The sequence below is a fragment of the Melospiza melodia genome, chromosome 27 (assembly GCF_035770615.1).
Source record: "Melospiza melodia melodia isolate bMelMel2 chromosome 27, bMelMel2.pri, whole genome shotgun sequence".
Lineage (NCBI taxonomy): Eukaryota > Metazoa > Chordata > Aves > Passeriformes > Passerellidae > Melospiza > Melospiza melodia.
Genome location: NC_086220.1, coordinates 4,425,934 through 4,446,533, shown reverse-complemented (window position 1 = coordinate 4,446,533; position 20,600 = coordinate 4,425,934). Strand labels below are relative to the sequence as shown.

The window sequence follows — 20,600 nt, the reverse complement described above, 5'->3', positions numbered from 1 at the left end:
TTCCACTTCTCACTCCTCTATAAATGCACTTTAAAAAAATTAATTTGTATTCTGCTAACTACAGGACAATTAAAACCCAGTGGAGTCACTCAGGCACCCCCAGAGCCCCCGATGTTTCCCACTCCCCCGGGTGTTCCCTGGGTTCCCAGTCCCGGGGCAGTGGAGGATCCTTGGGGGGATTTGTGGGGAGCCGAGTCCCTGCTCTCCCAGCCTGAGGGGGTTCAGCTCCATTTTTGGTTGAATTTTGTTGATTTTTCCCTCCTTTGTCCCAGTAATCCCCTGCCCCTCCGAGCCTCTCCCGGGCTGTATTTTGGTGGTAAATGAGGAGGTTTAGGAGAGTCTGAGTATATTTTTAGGCCTCTGACAGGAAAGGAGGAATTCCACGTGTGGAAGTGGTTCATTCTCATCCCATCCCATCCCAGCTCACCCGCAGCCTCACTACCCCCAGGGGGGACCAAACCCCAGATTCAGAGCAGAGCCACTCCCGGGACACCCGGCAGGGGTGGGGGTGTCACCGTCATGGTCCCGCCCTCTGATCCCACCGCCATCCCGGCCTCTGAGCAGGGAAACTGAGGCTGGTTCAGCTGTTGGCCCCGGAGTGACTCCAGGAATGCCCGAAGGTTTCTCCCTCCCATCCATCCCCGGGTACCCCCCGGGTGTCCCAAACACCATCTTGGCCTCCCCCATCTAACCCTGGGTGCTTCCAGCTGCCCCAGACCCTCCCACCTCCCCCTGGATCTCTCGATCTGCCCCAGATCCCCCCACACACACCCTGGGCTGCCCCCAGTTTGCCCCAGTGCATTCCTTCACCCATCCCAGTGCACCCCATCTGCCCAGCCCCTTCCACCTGCCCCACATCCTCCCCATCTGTCCCTGCTCGCCCCCCGGTCTGCCCCAGGTGCCTCCTTCCCATCAGGCTCCCCCCATTTAACCCATGGCCACCTAATCCACTCCAATCCCCCCTTTTACGCCCCCCAGTTCTCCCCTCCCAAGGTCCCCCAGTCTGCCCCAAATCTTCCCATGGTCTCCTTCATCCACCCCAGATCACTCCCATCCATCCCCAGGTCCCCAGCCTGTCCCCACACGTCCCCCACACTCCTCCCCATCCACCCCAGGGCCACCCAATTTTCCCAGACCCCCGCTCCATCTGTCCCCCGAGGTCCCCCCATCCACCCCAGGGTCCCCCAGCCTGCCCCAGACCCCTCCCATGTGTCCGGGTCCCCTCCTCCCCCCCATCTGTCCCAAGTCCCCCCCAAGCTCCCACCCAGGACCCTTCAATCCCCCCAGCCCCCCTCGGTCCCCCCCAGGCTCCTCCCCCGTCCCCTCCCGCTGTCCCCGGGCCGAGCCGTGCGGGGCCGTGCGGGGCCGGGGCGGGGCGGCGGCGGCGCGGGGGGGGCGCGGCGGGGCCGGGAGGGCGGCGCGGCGGCGGCGCGGCCCCGCACCCAGCGCCCGCACCCACCGCCCGCCTCCCGCGGCGGCGGCAACAAAGGCCCTTCCCCGCCCCCGCCGCCGCCTCCCGCCGCCTCCCGCCGCCGCCGGCAGCGTCCTTGCGGCAGGAAGATGCCCGGGGAGGTGCCGCCGCCGGCGCCCCGGGGGGCTGCGGAGCCTCCCGCTGCTGCTGCTGCTGCTGCTCAGCGCCCGCGCCGCGCTGGTGAGTGCGGGGGCACCGGCGGGGGCACGGCCGGGGGACACCGGCACCGCCTGGGGGGCGGCGGGGACCGGCACCGAGCGGGGGGTGAGGGGAGGGATCGGCACCGGCACTGGGAGGGGGCGGCGAGGACCGGTGCAGGGCGGGGGTCAGCGGGGACCGGTACCGGCACCGGGAGGGGTCAGCGGGAACCGGCCCCGGCACCGGGAGGGGCAGCGGGAACCGGCACCGGGAGGGGCAGCGGAACCGGCACCGGGAGGGGCAGCGGGAACCGGCACCGGAGACCGGCAGCGGGCGGCACCGGCCCCGCGGATGAGCTGCCGTGGGCAGGGGGGTGGGACCGGCCCCGGCATCGCGCGTAGATCGGTACCGGGGGTGTGTGCGGTGGAACGGGGGTGTGTACGGTGGCACCGGTGCCGTGCACGAGCCGGCACCGGTCCGGAACCGGCCTCGGTACCGTGCGTGGATCAACAGCGGGCGGGGGACGTGGGGCCCGCAGCGGTATCGGGGGGCACCGACACCGTGCGGGGTCCTGGCAGCGGCAGCGGGCGGAGGGCGGCACTCCCGGGAACCGGGACCCGGCTGGTGCGGTCCCCCAGCTCCCGAGGGGCTCCGCTCCCCGCACCCGGCCCCGTGGCCGCCCCTCGGTGCCCGCAAAGCCCCCGAGCCCTGCAGGCGCTGCCCCCGGGCTGTCCCCTCCCCTGCGACCCCCCGGGCGGTGCCGGGCAGGGTGGCGGCCGCGGGGAGGGGGCTGCGGGCAGCTGCCGTTTGAAGGTCGTAGCGAAACACGCCTTAAAAACCAGCCCGAGGGGCGGAGAGGGAGGAACCCCCCTTGCTGCTGCTGCTCGGGGCAGCGGGACCTTGTCCCCCCGTCCTTCCCCTCCGCTCCCCTCCCCTCGGGCATCCCAGCCCGGTGCGGCGGGGGGCGGCAGACGCAGCCCGGGCTCCGCAGGCAGCGCCCGCTCTTCCCCCTCCGGGGGTCGGAGGAGAAGGAGCCGGGGGTGCTGGTGGCACTTCCAAAGCTGCTGCTCCCCCCGGGATCCACGGATCCGAGGCATCCACGGGAACCTCCTTGCCCCGCCTGCTCCCAGCCCCGAGCCCGGCGTTGGACTTCGGGGGATCGGGGCGCTGCTTTTTGGGGATGCTCTCCGGGAAGGAGCCCGAGGATGCTTTTCCTCCCAGCCCGTGAGCAACGGGAGAAGGTGGTGGAGAGGAAGGCTGCTCCTCCTCCTCATCCTCCTCTCCTGAAGAGGGGAAGAAGCCCCAGGGCCTGGCTGCTGCATTGAACCGCCCGGAGCTCATCCCCCTCCTCTCGGGGCTCTGCTTTGGGGGTGCCTCGGCCTGGCTCCCCCATTTCTGCCCCAGGGCCGTTCTCCCGGCTCTCCCAGCAGCAGCGCTGCCCCTCTGGAGCAGAGACACAACTTCGGCGTCTCTGAGGGGACCTGAGACTCTCCTCCAACGCCTCTGGTGAATTTGTACGGATCCAAAGGCACTTTATCCGAAGTTCCCCCTGCCATGGATCCGGGGAAGGCTGTGCTCCGCCGGGAGCTCCCTCCGTGCCCGGTGCCCGGGGTGCTGAGCGGTGAGTGAGGCTGTGCCGGTGTCCCAGCACCCCCGAGGGTGTGGGGGCAGCTCTGGGGTGCTCATCCCCCCCAAATGAGCTTTTCCCCTTCTGCTTTTGGGGAGTTGCTGGTTACTGGGTGAGGCTGTTGGCGTTACCGGGGGCATTTGGCCTTTTAGGGGAGGCTGTGGGGCTATTCGGTGCCGGGCTGGAGGTGATGGCATGTGGGATGCTCCCCAGGGCTGGAGGAGCTGCTGCCTCCACCTGGATGGGATCGAGGCCTCTCCTCTCCCCCTCTCTTCCCTCCTCAGTCCTTCGTTCTCCTTGGACACGCTCAGCTCCTCCCCTGGGCCACCGGGAGGGAAGCGGGGGCTTGGCCCAGCTCCGGCACATCCCTCACGGTGGGATCGGATGGATTCGGGGATTCCTGCTCCCCCAGTGCCGGATCCTGGGCCCTGCCAGGGAATCTCTCCCTGGGGCAGCACCCGGAGCGATCCTGGCTGCCCGGAGGAGCCGCGATGAGCGAGCCCAGCCCCGCAGGCACCGCGCCCGTGAGCTCCGGGGCCCTGTGCCCGTCCCAGGGGATCAGGGACAGGGACAGGGCACGGCTGTGACACCTCCCGGGACTCCATGCCTCCCTTTGATCTCCAGCAGTCCGTGACCCCTCGCGGCCCGGCCTTTGTGGAAGCTGGGATGGATCCCCTTGGGATCAGTCCCTGTAACCCTTTACGTGCCAGCGTGGGAGAGCAGGGACAGGGGCTGCTCCTCCTGGTGGGTCCCATCGCCGGCAGAGAGGTTTTCCCAACAATGCCGTGGACAGGTTTGGGTTTGGCTGTGATTTCCCAAGGCTCCTCCCTGGTCCTGCCTCATCCCTTTGGAGCTGGATATGGACCATGGCGAGAGGGGACAAGGGACACCCAGGCTCCTGCATCAGCCATTCCTGGGGCAGGGACGGGCTCAGCCCCTGTGGGACACCCCAGATCCCCAGGAGAGGCTCCCCTCCATGCAGGGGGGGTGCAGCCAGCCCTGAGTGCCCCCCTGGCTCTGAGGTCCCCAAGGTGGGATCAGGATGCTTTGTTGTGGCTCTGGCTGCTGTCGGAGCCCGGCTTAGGGATCAACTCATCACCTTTAATTACCGAGAGTGTTGATTGCCCCTAACCTTTGCCAGGTCCCTGGAGCATTGCCGGGGTGGCTCTGGGGCCGGCCAGGTCCTGGCTCCCTGTGCAGGAGATGGTGGGGATGCTCTGGATTTACTCCAGGTTTGTTTTTCCCTGTGGAAGGGCCTCCCTTGCTCCCTGCCACCCCTGAGTCCTCCCTTGGCTCAGTCCGGAGGGATAATGAGGGACACAGCCCCAGAGAAGCCCTGCAGGGTTTTGGGGTGAAGCACCCCCGGCCCCGCAGGGATCTGGGGGGGTTCAGGTCCCACAGCTCCGGGTCCCACCAGAGCTGGGGAGTCACGGGACACCCTCATTCCTGTGACGATTTCTGTGTTTTGGCCTCAGCAGCTCCCTGGTTTCCAGCCTCGCCTCAGGGCCATGGGGAAGGGTCTCTGGGGCTGCTCTGGGGTTTGGTGTCACGGGTTTACAGGGCTCAGCCTGGCCCCAGGGGTGGGTTGGAGCTCCCTGGTGTGAGCTGGATTCACACAGGGTCCAGCCCAGCTCTCCCAATCCAGCCGTGCTCAGCCCCAGCTCCTTCCTCTTCCTCGGAGAAACCGAGGAAAAAAATGTATCAATAAATAAAGGAATGGGTCCCCAAGGGGTGCAGCGTCCTCTGGCCACTGTCACCTCCTGGCCCGGCCTGGGACCAGTGGCAGTGCCGTCCCCGGCTGTCCCCAGGGCTCCTTTCCCTCGGGAGATGTGCGGCAGCCCCGGGAGACGGCAGCGGGGGCTGGGGAATGCCGCTCCGGGGACGTGAGCCGGGTACCAAACCCTGCCGGGCCCGGCGGGGCTCTGGGAGCCGGGCACTGCTCCCTTCCCGAGCCCTCGGAGCCTCTGATGGGCCCCGGTGGGCTCTGTGCCCATGTCCCGGTCCCGGTGGGCTCTGTGCCCGTGTCCCGGCTCCGGAGGGTTCTGTGCCCCTGTCCCGGCTCCGGTGGGCTCTGTTCCCATGTCCCGGCCCCGGTGGGCTCTGTGCCCCTGTCCCGGCCCCGGCGGGCTCTGTGCCCGTGTCCCGGCCCCGGTGGGTTCTGTGCCCGTGTCCCGGCCCCGGTGGGTTCTGTGCCCGTGTCCCGGCCCCGGTGGGTTCTGTGCTCATGTCCCGGCCCCGGAGGGTTCTGTGCCCATGTCCCGGCTCCGGTGCGTTCTGTGCCCGTGTCCCGGCCCCTCCCGGTTCTCCCGGAGCTGGGGCCGGTCCCAGCCTCGCCTCCCACCCGGTTCTGGGTGGGTTTTGCCGCTGTTCTGCCCCTGGAGGCTCAGCCCCGGTGCTCTCTGGGCTCGGGTGATGGGGAGCGGGGATTTGGAGCCCTGCGAATGTGGCTGGGCTCTCCTGGGAGTGCAAGGATGTGCTCCCTGCATCCTAGCTCCCCTCCTCATCCTCCCCAGCCGGCCCGCGGCTCCCTTGGAGCTGCTGGAGAAGGGTTTCTCCTCAGGAAGGGGCCGCGGCCCTGCCCGGTGTCACCTGGGCCCCGCTGGTCCCTGCCGGGCTCCGGGTGAGGCTGTGAGCCGTCCCTCCCGGCTCTGGAGGGACGAGTGGAGCCTTCCCCGTGCTCTGGGCCGTTCCCGGCTTCTCCCTCTATTTTGTGCCATTCCCAAATTTCCCCTCTTGTTTTGTTCCATTCCCAGTTTTCCACCCGTGGTTCGTACCATTCCCAGCTTTTCCACCCCCGTTTTGTGCCAATCCCCATTTCCCACATGTGTTTTGTGCCATTCCCAATTTTCCACCTGAGTTTTGTGCCATTCCAAGCTTTTCCACTCATGGTTTGTGCCGTTCTCAGCTTTCCCACCTTGAGTTTTGTGCCAATCCCAGCATGTGTTTTGAACCATTCCCAGTTTCCCACCCGTGTTTTATGCCATCCCCAATTTTCCACCCGTTTTGTGCCATTCCCAGTTTCGCCCCTCGTTTTATGTCATTTCCAGTTTCCCCCTCGTGTTTTGTACCATTCCCAGTTTGCCACCTGAGTTTTGTGCCATTCAGAGCTTTTCCACTCATATTTTGTGCCATTCCCATGTTTCTCATGTGTGTTTTGTACCATTCCCAGCTTTGCCACTCATGGTTTGTGCCATTCCCAGTTTCCATCTGAGTTTTGTGCCATTCCCATTTTCCCCACACATATTTTGTGCCATTCCCAGTTTCCTACCCATGTTTTGAGCCACTACCAGTTTCCCCCCTTATTCTGTGCCATTCCCAGTTTTCCAGCTGAGTTTTGTGCCAATCCCAGCCTGGTGCTTTGTGCCATTCCCAGTTTGCCTCCCAGTGTTTTGTACCATCCCCATCTTTCCCACACGTGTTTTTGCCATTCCCAGTTTTCCACCTGAGTTTTGTGCCAATTCCAGCTCATGTTTTGAGCCATTCCCAGTTTCCCACCCCCATTTTGAGCCATTCCCAGTTTCCCACCCCCATTTTGAGCCATTCCCAGTTTCCCACCCATATTTTGGGCCATTCCCAGTTTCCCCTGTTTTGTGCCAATCCCAGCTCATATTTTGAGCCATTCCCAGTTTCCATCTGTGTTTTGTGCCATTCCCATTTTCCCCACACATATTTTGTGCCATTCCCAGTTTCCTACCCATGTTTTGAGCCACTTCCAGTTTCCCCCCTTGTTCTGTGCCATTCCCAGTTTTCCAGCTGAGTTTCGTGCCAATCCCAGCTGGTGCTTTGTGCCATTCCCAGTTTGCCTCCCAGTGTTTTGTACCATTCCCATCTTTCCCACACGTGTTTTTGCCATTCCCAGTTTTTCACCTGAGTTTTGTGCCAATTCCAGCTCATGTTTTGAGCCATTCCCAGTTTCCCACCCCTATTTTGAGCCATTCCCAGTTTCCCACCCCTATTTTGAACCATTCCCAGTTTCCCCCGTTTTGTGCCAATCCCAGCTCGTATTTTGGGCCATTCCCAGTTTCCCCCATTTTGTGCCAATCCCAGCTCATATTTTGAGCCATTCCCAGTTTCCCACCCACATTTTGGGCCATTCCCAGTTTCCCCCGTTTTGTGCCAATCCCAGCTCATATTTTGAGCCATTCCCAGTTTCCATCTGTGTTTTGTGCCATTCCCATTTTCCCCTCACATATTTTGTGCCATTCCCAGTTTCCTACCCACGTTTTGAGCCATTCCCAGTTTCCCACCCATATTTTGAGCCATTCCCAGTTTCCCCCGTTTTGTGCCAATCCCAGCTCATATTTTGAGCCATTCCCAGTTTCCTACCCATGTTTTGAGCCATTCCCAGTTTCCATCTGTGTTTTGTGCCATTCCCATTTTCCCCACCCCTATTTTGAGCCATTCCCAGTTTCCCACCCATATTTTGAGCCATTCCCAGTTTCCATCTGTGTTTTGTGCCATTCCCATTTTCCCCACCCATATTTTGGGCCATTCCCAGTTTCCCACCCATATTTTGGGCCATTCCCAGTTTCCCACCCCTATTTTGAGCCATCCCCAGTTTCCCCCGTTTTGTGCCAATCCCAGCTCGTATTTTGGGCCATTCCCAGTTTTCACACCTGTTTTTCGAGCCATTCCCAGTTTCCCACCCCTGAGTTTTGTGCCATTCCCAGTTTCCCCGTCCTGTGCCGTTCCCAGTTTCCCTCCCAGCCCCGGGCAGGGTCCAGCGGTCCCTCCCCTCCCCCGGAGCCCGGAGCTTTGCGCGGCCGCTCCTCCCTCTCTCCCATTAATTAATTTGACATTTAAGCCCAGCTCTCGTGCAGAGCTCTCCGTGAGCAGCTCCAGGACGGGAATTCCAGCCGGGAGGGAGGGACGTGGCCGGATCCAGGCTGAGGAGGCTCCTGGGGGCAGCACCTGCCCCCCGAACTCTGTTCTGGAGCTTTCTATGGTCAGGAAGGGACGGGATGTGGCTGTGGGGAGGTGAAAGCATTTTTAGAGCCGGTTCTTTTAAGGATTTTTATTAAAATTGACTCAAAAAAAAGTTAATTCTGGGCTGGTTGAGCCAGCATTGAACCCGAGTGTGGCTCTGCTGAGGGGACAGCACCAATCTGGGGGGACCCAAACCTCCTTTTCCATCTCAGCATCCCAGGGCAGCTCCCAGCTCCCTCCAGGCTGGACTGGGACAGACTGGGATGTACTGGGATGGACTGGGTCAGGTTGGGATGTGTTTGGCTGGACTGGGACGTGCTGGGATGTGCTGGGATGGACTGGGATGTGCTAGGACAGGTTGGGGTGTATTGGGATGGATTGGGATGTGCTGGGATGGGCTGGGACATGCTCAGATGGACTGGGACAGACTGGGATTTGCTGGGATGGACTGGGAGAGACTGGGACGTGCTGGGACGGGCTGTGATGGACTGGCTGGACTGGGATGGGCTGGGATGAATTGGGATGGACTGGGATGTGCTGGAATGGACTGGGATGTTCTGGGATGAGCTGGGACATGCTGGAATGGACTGGGATGAGCTGGGACATGCTGGGATGAGCTGGGACATGCTGGAATGGACTGGGATGTTCTGGGATGAGCTGGGACATGCTGGGATGGACTGGGATGTGCTGGGATGGACTGGGATGTTCTGGGACATGCTGGGATGGACTGGGAGAGACTGGGATGGGCTGGGACATGCTCAGATGGACTGGGACAGACTGGGATTTGCTGGGATGAACTGGGAGAGACTGGGACGTGCTGGGATGGACTGGCTGGACTGGGATGTGCTGGGACCGGCTGGGATGAACTGGGATGGACTGGGATGTGCTGGGATGGACTGGGACATGCTCAGATGGACTGGGATGTGCTGGGATGAGCTGGGACATGCTGGGATGGACTGGGACATGCTGGAATGGACTAGGATGTGCTGGGACATTCTCAGATGGACTGGGATGTGCTGGGATGGACTGGGAAATGCTCAGATGGACTGGGATGTTCTGGGATGAGCTGGGACATGCTCAGATGGACTGGGATGTGCTGGAATGGACTGGGATGTTCTGGGATGAGCTGGGACATGCTCAGATGGACTGGGATGTGCTGGGACGTTCCCTCTGCCCTGCCCACGAGCCCGGCTGTGTTTTCATCTCTGTGGCCACACAAAAGCCTCTCCCTCCCCGCTCAGCACAGCTTGGCCACGGCTCAAACTCTTTCTTTGGAGATAAAAATAACAGCAGCAACCTCAGGGCTGCTGCTGCTGCCCCGGCTGGGCGAGAAATTTGGATTATTTTAGGAAAAAAAGGAGGGAAAACCTCAATGTGGGGGAGCCTGGGTGCAAATCCCCCCTGGCTGCAGCCCCAAAGGGGGACCTGGAGTGAGGAGGAGGAGGCTAGAGCCAGGGAAAACTGGGAAAAGCTGGGAAAACTGGGAAAAGCCTCATCTCCCAGGCAGCACGGAGCACAACTTGTTGGCAAAACACTTTGTTTGCCAAAAAAATGATGTTTTCTGGAGGAGGAGGAGGAGGAGGGGAATGGAGCCGGTTCAGGAGCTGCTGAGGGAAGGGGGGGCCTGGCTGAGCCTTCGGGGGGGTTGGGAGGGAAACTCGGGCAGCAAATGTCAAAAATCCAATGCAGGGCTGTGGTTTGGGGCAGGGGAGTGGGAGTCTGGGGCCAAAGCGGGCATTTAAGAGAGAAAAAAATCTTATTTATTTCTCATTTCTGCAAGTTAAGCTGGAATGGAACAGAAAATTGTTGTGTTTGTGTCCCTGCAGAGACAGCAGCTCTGGGAGCACACAGGGAGCTTTGCTTCCCCAAACTTGGTGTTAACCCACCATTCCCAGCTTTCTCAAGGCAAATTTGGGCTCCTCACAACTTTTCCAGGTGCTGGGAATGACCCTTGTGTCCCTACAGGGCTTCTCCATGCACCCAATGAAAATCAAGCAGGAAAAATGGGATAATGTAATTTTTCCCCACATTTTGGAGGGTTTTTGGGCAATGGCATCAACCAGGTTTTCCTTTCCCCTCTCCCCAGGGCTGCAGTGCCAGGTGAGGGAGGTGTGGGGATCTCCTGGGGCTGGGACAGGACCTGGGCTGGCCTGGACTGCTCCAAAGCCCCGGATCCAGCACGGTGGGAAATCCCGGAGCTGCCAGGGATTGGGGATGGAATGGGGGATTTTAGGCACCCCTGGAGGCAGCTGAAGGTGAGGTTCCCTTTTGGGGTGATTTTGGGGTGATTTTGGGCTTTGGTGCCACCGCTGCCTTTGTCACCTCCTGCTCCTCCTCCAGAAATAATCCAGGATTATTCCAATCCCATTTCCTGCCCAGCTCGGTGCCCCCAGCCCGGGCTGTGTGTGGGGGCTCTGATGAGCACTAATTAAAGTCTAATTATCCCCCAGTGGCAGCAGGTCAGTGCCCTCTGTGCCGACAGGTGTTAATTATCCCGGTGTTAATCAGAGAGAGAGCACTGATGGGGACATTGGGGGTCCATCAGAACTTGAGGGCAGGGAACTGGGATGAACTGGGATGAACTGGGATGAACTGGGATCCTGGGTGGGGTTTAGTGCCCAAGGAGCTTCTTCACCCCTCCAGGCTCCTCTAGGATTTGGGAATCCCGTTCCACTGGAACACTCGGGGTCTGAAATCCCAGAGCCACCGAATTCCTTGGGTTTGTTTTCCTCATTGCCCAGTAATGGACTGGTGTGGGTGGGAGCTGGGATGGGCTCCCCTGGATCCTGGGACTGGAGGATGGCTCTGGATCCTGGGATCCCCCTGTGATCTTGGATCCAGGACTGCCCTCTGGCCCTGGGACAGTTCCTGCAGTGTTGGGGGCCCAGGGCTGGGCAGGACCACCTGGATTTTGGGGTGTTCCCAGTGCTGGAATTGGGGTGGCTCAGCTGATTCTCCCCTTTGCCCTCCTGCCTTTCATTTGGATTAATTACTTCTAATAATTGGGATTAATTAATCCTCCTCCACCTCTGCATGGCCAGGCCCTGGCAGGGTGTCCCCAAGTGTCCCACAGATGTCCCTAAAGCCACCAGGGCGACGCCCAGGGGTGCACTGGGAAGGTGCTGGTGGGATCTGTGGCTGGGGTGCCGGGATGGGAGCAGATCCTGGATTTGGAACATCCTGAATCCCTTTATTTTCCACGGCAAGGGCTCTTCAGCAGCCAGGAGGAGGAGGAAGGAGAGAGGGAATCCACTGAGGGTGGCACAGCTGGGTGGGCAGGGAGGGGCATTGTCCCTGTGTCCATAGGGACCCCCTGACCCAAGAGGAGATGGGAATTCCTGGCAACTCCTGGGAGTGGATGGGGCTGCACGGAGCAGCAGCTCCAGGTGCTCTCTCCCACCCACCACAGGAGTTTGGGGCTGAACTGGGACTTTTTGGGGTCAAACTGGGACTTTTGGGGCTGAACTGGGACTTTTTGGGGCTGAACTGGACTTTTTGGGTTGAACTGGGACTTTTTGGGGCTGAACTGGGACTTTTTGGGGCTGCCTGCTCAGGGAGCTGCTTCCAGCCCTGCAGCCCCTGGGATTGTGCTGGGAAGGGATCTGGGAGGAGCGTTCCTGTGGGCTCTTCTGTGCAGGTTCTGACCAAGATTTGGTAAAAATCCTTCATTTCTCTGAGGATTTGGGGATTTTTTTTTTCCCAAGGAGCTTTTTGGCTGCTGGTCCCACCAGCCTGGGATGAGGCTGAGGGTCTGCCTGGGACTATCCTAGAGGCAGGAGAGTCCCAGGAACCTGACTGAGGGATTTTCCTGCTGATTTTCCTGCTGATCCTACTCCAACATTCCTGAGTGCTCTCACCACCTCTGGCCAGGGCTGACTCTGTGATCCCAGAGCTGGAACTCCTGGATGAAAACATTCCAAGGCTGCTGATGCTGCCAGGGGTTCCAGGGCAGGAAGGGGAGTGGCATTGGGACGCAGAGCTGGCTCCCAGCCCGTTCCCATCCCTGCACCCACCCCTGGGTGGAGGAGTGGCTGTTGCTCCTGGGCCTCTCTGTCCTTCTCCATGCCATGCCATGCCATGCCATGCCATGCCATGCCACCCCTCCAGCCCAGTTTTCCCGGTGGGCTGGGTCAGATCAGGGTGTGAGGAGCAGGGATGGGTGAGGAGCTGGGCTGGACACTGAGGGCTGGCAGGAAGGGGCCATTTCATCCCTCCTGCTCCCCTTTGGATGCTCCAAGGGGTGAATTCCCCATTCCCAGAAAATGCTTTTGGAGCAACGAGTGCCTGGATTTTTGTGAGGAGCCACAGAGCAGCAGCTGGGCTGGCCCTGAACCTCTCAGCCTCATCCTCTTTGCTCTGGGTTCGGCCTTAAAACCCCAAATGTGCCCCCAGCCCTGGGCACAGGTGGGATTCCCACACGTTCCTGCCTCAGTCGGGGTGCAGCAGGATCGGGGCTGATCCAGGCAGGGCTGGCACCCCAAAACCCCAAATCCCTGCTGCAGGCAGGGCCGTATCCACCCTCAGCGCAATTCCAGCTGCTCCCAACGCTCCAGCCGGAGTTTGCCTGCAGCTATAAATACCTCGGAGCGCAGCAAAGCCCCCGGAGGGTTCAGGCTCTATATTTAGGCTCCTGCAGCACAAAGCCATATTGCACGGAGGCTGGGCGGTGGGATCTCCTTCTAGGAACTGGGGGGAGGAGAGGACAGGAGCACAGAGGTGTGATGGAGCTTTTCCATGTGGATCCGGGGCTGGATCCTCCCCCTGCAGCCGCTGCCCCATCCCGGAGCTCCAATCCGGGCCTTTCTCCCCCCAGTGCCCAGCAGAAGTTGCTGCCTGAGCGTGGAGGGAAAGGGACATCAAACATTTATAGGCCTTGTGAATCGTCAAGGAAATGCCTGGCTCTGTTAAAATAGCAGCAGCAATTAGAGAAGAGGGAAAAAAAAAAAAAAAAAAAAAAAAAAAAGAAAAAGCCAAACTCCACATCTACGGCTCGTGTGTTTCCCCAGCAGTTCCCTGTCCTCAGTTGGGGTCACAGCTCAGGATTGGGCTCCCCAAATCCAGCTGGGGATGGAACAAGCTCTGAACCCCCCCAGACCCGACCTTGTGGCTCTCCAAACACGTCCCAGGCTCAGTTCTGACCTCAGCTGAGAGGGCAGTGAGAAGTTAATTGGGTTCCTTCTCCTTTCGAGGTTTTGGAGCAGGGTCGGTGCTTCCTGCCCGCCTCTGCTGCCTCCTAATTAGGGAAACACCAAATCTGAACTTCCCGGTGCCTCAGTGGGGTTTATCCCATCCTGCTCCCTCACCCAGGGTGAGGATGGGGTGGGAGGTGAGGGAAAACAGCCAAACCCCGAGGAGCAGGGGAATTTTGCTGCTGCTTTGTGTGACCCGGGATCTTCCAGAGGAAAAACCCGCTGCTTCTCCAGAGGGCAGCAGGGCAGGAAGGTCACCCTTGCCTGCTCAAGCTTTGCACTTCCCTGCATAAAAATCAGGGCTTTGGTGATTTTTCATTGTTTTTTCCTCTCTGGCAAAGGTTAGAAGCTGAATGAGGAGCAGAGCGAGCTCTGGAGTGAGGAGGAGGATCAGGGTCCAGGGCTGGGTGTGGATTTGGGCTCTGCCTGCCCCAGGGTTTTGGGAACTGGGGCTTGTCTGGCACAGCTCAGAGCTGGTGGGAAAAAAGGAAAGAAAATTCCCGGAGGGGAAATCCAGGGAGGAAGAGCAGGGCTGGGAGAAGCAGCCAAAGGGTGCTGGGGGGTGATGGCCACAGGGACCTGCAGGGACCCATTGTCCTGGTGCTGCTGGCCTGGAGGGAAGGGTTTGCAAGGAAGAGAAGAACTGAGCTGGTGGGAATGAGGGTGAGCCTGGTTGGACTTGAAAATGAGGGGTCAGTTGGTGTTTTGGGCTCAGGAATTGGCTCTGTTTTCTTTGGGAATGTGAAAACCACATTTGCTCTCCTGTGAAAATTTGCAAAGTTTAATAAAGGACAAGAGGAGACAAGGACCACAGAGCAAAGGTTGTGAGGGCCAGGTGCATTGTGGCACTGAGCCAAGAGCACACAGTTATCTTCAGGGATAGCCCCTAAATACCTTTTAATGACATCAGCCTGTTGCATATTCATAGACCCTTATGCAAATCCATAAACCAGCTTACATTTTCCAGGAACTATTTTACACAGCCCCTCCTCGGGTCCTTTTTAGAGCATGTGAATTCCTTGGCTGTGGTTTCAGTCCATTCTCATCCCCTGCAGCTCTGGGCCCTGGCCCTCACTGCCTTCAGCCGGTGAGTGCTGATGGTGGCAGATGTGTCCAGGTGTGCTCATCCTGTGTGCATTGGGTGTTATCCCATCCCAGCAGGCATTTTAACACAGCACACTGACAGCAGCTATTGCACTGAGCTTCATGAACAACCAAAATAAAAACTGTATCTTTATAGCAAAGTTATTTAACACAATGCATATAAAATCCATTTTAACATTTGCAAAACGCCAATATTATAATGTGTGTGTATAACAAGGAACAATGCTCCTCCCCAGTGGGGTCACCCAGCCATGGAACCACGGAAAAATCTTCCCCGTGTGAAACCAGAACTCTGGGTGCTCCCTTAACCCCCTGGGCTCTGAGAGCTTCCATGGTCCCATCTTTAAGATTTTCCTGCTGGTGTCAGAGCTGGAGGTGGTTTTCCAAGCACAAGGTGGATCCTGCAGCTCTTGGAGTGGAGAATTTGAGGAAACCTGGTGTGTGGTGGGGGATAGTCACTGCAGGGGGACAATGTGCCCTGCTCTTCACAGAGCCTGGAGGAGCCAGCTGAGGATGGGCTGCCAGGAGCAGCTTCTCCTGCTGGAGGCTGCCAGGGAGCCCTGGTGCCCTGGGCTCACATTGCCTTGGCATGGAGCTCTCCCTGCTCTCATTCTCCTCCTGCTCTGCTGGGTTGTGGGTGGGAAGAGTTGTGGGGCTGGAACTGCTGAGGCTGGGGCCAGGCCTGGCTGGGGGGGGTTGGGAGCCATTCCCATGTGGGAATTCTGGTGGCTGGTCCTGTCCTGGGAATGCTGGGACCTGTTCCCACGTGGGGACCCTGTGACATGCCATTGTAGGAAAATGCTGGTGCCTGTCCCTCTGAGGGGATTTTGGAACCCATTCCCCTGGCAGGATCCTGGTGCCCATTCCCCTAGCAGGATCCTAGTGCCCTTTCCCCTGGAAGGATCCTGGTGCCCATTCCCATGTGGAGATCCTGGTGCCCATTCCCCTGGCAGGATCCTGGTGCCCATTCCCCTGGCAGGATCCTAGTGCCATTTCCCCTGGAAGGATCCTGGTGCCCATTCCCATGTGGAGATCCTGGTGCCCATTCCCATGTGGAGATCCTGGTGCCCATTCCCCTGGCAGGATCCTGGTGCCCATTCCCCTGGCAGGATCCTGGTGCCCATTCCCCTGGCAAGATCCTGGTCCATCTGACATTCCCACATGGAGATCCTGGTGCCCATTCCCATGTGGAGATCCTGGTGCCCATTTCCATGGTATAATTCTGGTCCATCTGACATTCCCACATGGAGATCCTGATGCCCAACCCCCTGGCAGGATCCTGATGTCCATTCCATGGCAAGGTCCTGGTGCCCGTTGCTCTGGAAGGATCCTGATCCATCTGACATTCTCATGAGGGGATCCTGGTGCCCATGGCAGGATCCTGGTCCATCTGACCTTCCCATGTAGAGATACTGGTGTCCATTCCTGTGCCAGGATCCTGGTGCACATTGGGCTGGTGCCCATTCCCATGTGGGGATCCTGGTGCCCATTCCCACGTGGGGATCCTGGTGCCCATTCCCATGTGGGGATCCTGGTGCCCATTCCCATGTGGAGATCCTGGTGCCCATTCCCATGTGGGGATCCTGGTGCCCATTCCCACGTGGAGATCCTGGTGCCCATTCCCATGGCAGGATCCTGGTGCCCATTCCCGTGTGGGGATCCTTGTGCCCATTCTCATGGCAGGATCCTGGTGCCCATTCCCCTGGCAGGATCCTGGTGCCCATTCCCACATGGAGATCCTGGTGCCCATTCCCATGTGGGGATCCTGGTGCCCATTCCCATCGCAGGATCCTGGTGCCCATTCCCGTGTGGGGATCCTGGTGCCCATTCCCCTGGCAGGATCCTGGTGCCCATTCCCACGTGGAGATCCTGGTGCCCATTCCCCTGGCAGGATCTTGGTGCCCATTCCCATGTGGGGATCCTGGTGTCCATTCCCCTGGCAGGATCTTGGTGCCCATTCCCCTGGCAGGATCCTGGTGCCCATTCCCACGTGGAGATCCTGGTGCCCATTCCCATGTGGGGATCCTGGTGCCCATTCCCCTGGCAGGATCTTGGTGCCCATTCCCATGTGGAGATCCTGGTGCCCATTCCCATGTGGGGATCCTTGTGCCCATTCCCCTGGCAGGATCCTGGTCCATCTGACATTCCCACCGTTGGCATTCTGGTCCCTGTTCCCCACTGCTGCCATGCTGGGCGCTGTCCTGACCCCGCCAGCAGGATCCCCCCAGTTTCTCCTCCCCCTCTGTGGCAGGGCAGGACATTTGTGTCCCTCCCTCCTGTCACCTCCTGTGTCACCTCCTGTGCTGCTCTCACCCGCCTGGCACCGCCCTGACCTGCTCTGGGAACAGAGGCCTCAGGTGCAGCGAAATCCCCTCACAATTTATTTGTTCCTCACTCGTTCCCAGGCTGGATCCCAGAGCTGCCAGGGCAGGGTTCGCTTTTCCCTCTCCAACAATAAATTGTAATTCCCCAGCAAGGCCGGGAGCGTTGAGCAGCTCGGGACAGGTGACAGCAAACGTGTCAGGAAGGGACATTTCCACAGCAGGCTGGGGCTGTGAAAATGAAAGAGCAGGAACCTCCTTCCTGCCCGGAGATCTGCTGAGGGAAACAACAGGTTGGGGAATAAATATCGGCACTTCTCCCCTCGGGGGCTCCCCGGTGCCGTCCCCAGTGCAGCCCCGCAGGTGGACGCTGCCCGTGAGAGGGAAGGCTCCCAGCAATGCTGGATTAGGGCTGGATTTTCTCTTTTTTTTTTCTCGCCTGAATGGAAAAACCGTGTTCGCACGGAAACCCATCGGTTTGTGCAGCCCTGAAAGGCAGGAGCATCCCAGAGACGCCTGAAAAGCTCCTGGCTCTCTGCTCAGCGTTGCAAAAAGGTTTAGAAAATTAAAAAATACAGCGTGGAGGGCGCGCCTGTGGAGCGAGAGGCTCGTTGTGGAGGAGCTGAGGGCTCCGATGGGAGCCGCGGGATGAGAATGAATCCCCGGGGACGCTCCGAGCCCCGGGGTCGGGACCGCAGCTGCGCATGCCAGGGGGCTGGGGATGAGGCTGAATCCCTGGGGATGCTCCGGGGTCCAGGCTCGGGGGGTGGGGATGAATCCCTGGGGATGCTCCGGGCTCCGAGGTCCGGGGATTGGGGATGAATCCCTGGGGATGCTCCGAGCCCCGAGGTTCGGGGTTTGGGGATGAATCCCTGGGGATGCTCCGAGCCCCGAGGTCCGGGGTTTGGGGATGAATCCCCAGGGATGCTCCGGGCTCCGGGGCCACAGCCGCGCATCCCCCGGGGTTGGGGATGAGTCCCGGGGCGGCCCCGGAGCCGCCGCAGCCGCGGGGAGCGCAGGGCCCCGCCGGGCGGGAGGAAAGTAGGTCGTGGCTGTGTTGGCATGGCCGCCCCGTCCTACATATGGAAATCGGGGCTATTTCTGGCCGCTCCTGACGGGCTCGGCCGTGTCCCCGCTCCGGCCCCGCGGATGTTCGGGGGATGGAGCTGCCGGGCTGCTCCCCGTGGATTCCTGCCCGTGGCACCTTTGCCCCTCTCCTGGATGGGCGGCTCCATCCTGTGCATCCCACTCGGCTTCCCAGAGCGTGGGGGGGTTAATTCCTCATGGAAAATCCCTTTTCCAGCTGCGCTTTTCCAGGCTCCTCAGTCCATCCCAGGCCCTCCAAGGCTTCCCCCCAAACCCAGCCCTGGGTTGCTCCCATCCCCTCCAGGCTGGGCTCCAGCTGGAAATTCTGGATTTGGCAGCATCTTAATCAAGCTCGCTTTGCATTTCCATGACAACGGCGAGGAAGGTGGGCAGGAACTCCTTCCTGTTGGACACACAGGAGCTGGCAAACACCGGGTCCTGCTGCCGGGGCAAAAAGCACCTCCCTGGGTGGGATAATCCCAATAAACACCAGGAGCACAGGGAAAAGGGTGCTTGGGGTTTTCCCCGCTTGTGAGTCCTGCCTGTGGGGAGGGGGAGCCGGTGTTGATCCAAATCTGCCTGTGAGAGTCTGGAATATTCCTGATTAATCATTCTTAGGGTTCATGAGCTGTGGCTCAGCACCAGAACAGGTCCTGGAGGGTCTCCAGTAACGGGACTGGCACCGTTTTAGGGGCAGCCAGGTGAGGGTTGGCTTTAGGGCAGGGACAGCTCTGTCCTTGGCCTGGACACATCACCCCCACATTCCCGGGGTTTAATGTGTTTGTGGGAGCTGGGAAGGGTCTGGAGCCCCAGGAGGGGCTGAGGGAGCTGGGCAGGGGCTCAGCCTAGAGCAAAGGAGGCTCAGGGGGCCCTTGTGGCTCTGCACAGCTCCTGCCAGGAGGGCACAGCCGGGGGGGTCGGGCTGTGCCCCAGGGAACAGGGACAGGAGCAGAGGGAACGGCCTCAGGCTGGGCCAGGGCAGCTCAGGGTGGGCACCAGGGAAAATTTCCTCGTGGAAAAGTTTGTCAGGCCCTGGCACAGCTGCCCAGGGAGTGGTGGAGTCCCCATCCCTGGAAACATTTGAAGAATGTGACACTCGGGGCAGGGGTGAGCGGTGACAGCCCCGTGCTGGGTTAATGGTTCAACACCAGGCTCTGAGGGGATTTTCCAGCATCGGGGATTTTCCAACACCAGTGATTCCAGAATCCCATTGATGTGTGACCTGGCTTGGCCTGGATCATCCCTGCATCCCTCAAAATGAGAGAAAAACCCCTTTTCCAGCCTCACGTGCAAAGCTTTTCCTGGTGGATTTGGGGTTGGGACGATGCCTTTGGGGGAACTCCCTCCTTCTGGGAGCGTTTAGCGCAGCCAGGAGGATACTTAGGGTTAGCAATAGGGTTAATATGAATAAGATTGTGTTTATTACTCTTCTCTGCATTTAAACCAGATTCTAAGGATTGGAAGTCGATTGTAATTAATAAACTAGAAGAATAAGATCCTCATCAGTAGATAGAAATGTAGAGGAATAATCATACGACCTCATGTGCAACCTCACGTGCAAGGCTTTTCCTGGTGGATTTGGGGCTGGGACAATGCCTTTGGGGGAAATCTCCCCTTCTGGGGGGATCCAGTGGGGATTTCCAGGCTGGTCCACCCGGAGCAGTTCAGGAAGAACATTCCCACGTGTGAGACTGGTGGGGTTGGCACAAAGCACCCCAAAAGCTGTTCAAGCAGAGGGCACCCCCAGCTCTGTGGGCCTGTGCCCACCCTACCCGCATGGACAGGACATGGCCCCTGTGCCTGCTCCTGACCCCCTTCCCATGCTGGAAATTCCCCTACGTTGTGCCAATCCTTTTGCTCCTGGACCTCGGGGCCGGGGGTGGTCCCGGGTGCCCCCAAACTGCAGCACGGGGAGGGGCTGGGGAAACTGAGGCAGTGCCTGGGAGGGACAGGAGCTGTGGAAGAGGATTTGGGGAAAGGAAACTGATTTGTAGGGCTGGAGGGTGTTCTCTCTGGGAAATCTGCCCCCAAACCCCTCCTCTGCTTTCCAGCCCATCCCTGGGGAGCTCAGCCTTTCCCTCTCCCCCTTAATGACCACAATTAAACCGATCCCAGCAAATGAAGTGGCGTTTAAAGAGGCAAATAAAATGGGAAATACCCGACGATAAGGAGCCAAATAAAACGGGAGATACCCCACGATGGCTTTCTGTGGTCGTTAAGAGGCTTTTTACTCCCGTGGCTGCCCCGCCTGCGGTGTCAGGGGAGCGTCCCCTGGCACGGTGACAGCGCCCTGGCAGGGTGACAATGCCCTGGCACAGTGACAGAGCCCTGGCTCCCCAAAGCCACCCCCAGCTCCCACGGGACTCCTTTGGGACCGATCCCGGTTTTTCTTCAGTCTCTTTAGGGGAAAAGCGGTTCCAGTGCATCCAGCAGTGGGACACCTCTCCCCGGGTTGTGTCCCCATGGAAGGGGTGGCTTTGTGCCCGCAGAGAGGAGGTGACACTGCAGTGACCCCCGAGCAGGGGATTTGTGCCTCCAGAATAACCGGGGGAAAGCAGAGGAGGTTTTGGGGCCGGCTCATGTCCCTGGGCCGTGTCCCTGGGCTGTGTCTCCATGTTCCCGTGTCCCTGGGCCTTGTTCTTGGGCTGCATCCCTGGGCTCTGTCCCCGTGTCCCTGGGCTGTATCCCCATGTTCCCGTGTCCCCGGGCTGTGTCCCCCTGTCCCCGGGCTGTGTCCC

The 20,600-nt window shown here is 59.9% G+C and overlaps 1 protein-coding gene across 1 annotated transcript in view; it reads left to right on the top strand.

Moving 5' to 3' along the window:
- The window catches only part of SDC3 (syndecan 3), a 58,475-nt gene that overhangs the window by 649 nt on the left and 37,226 nt on the right, over positions 1 to 20,600 (top strand). The window contains exon 2 of the mRNA XM_063177708.1: positions 1,490 to 1,651. Coding sequence (XP_063033778.1) covers positions 1,490 to 1,651 — 162 coding nt within the window. The remainder of the gene's footprint in view (positions 1 to 1,489; positions 1,652 to 20,600) is intronic.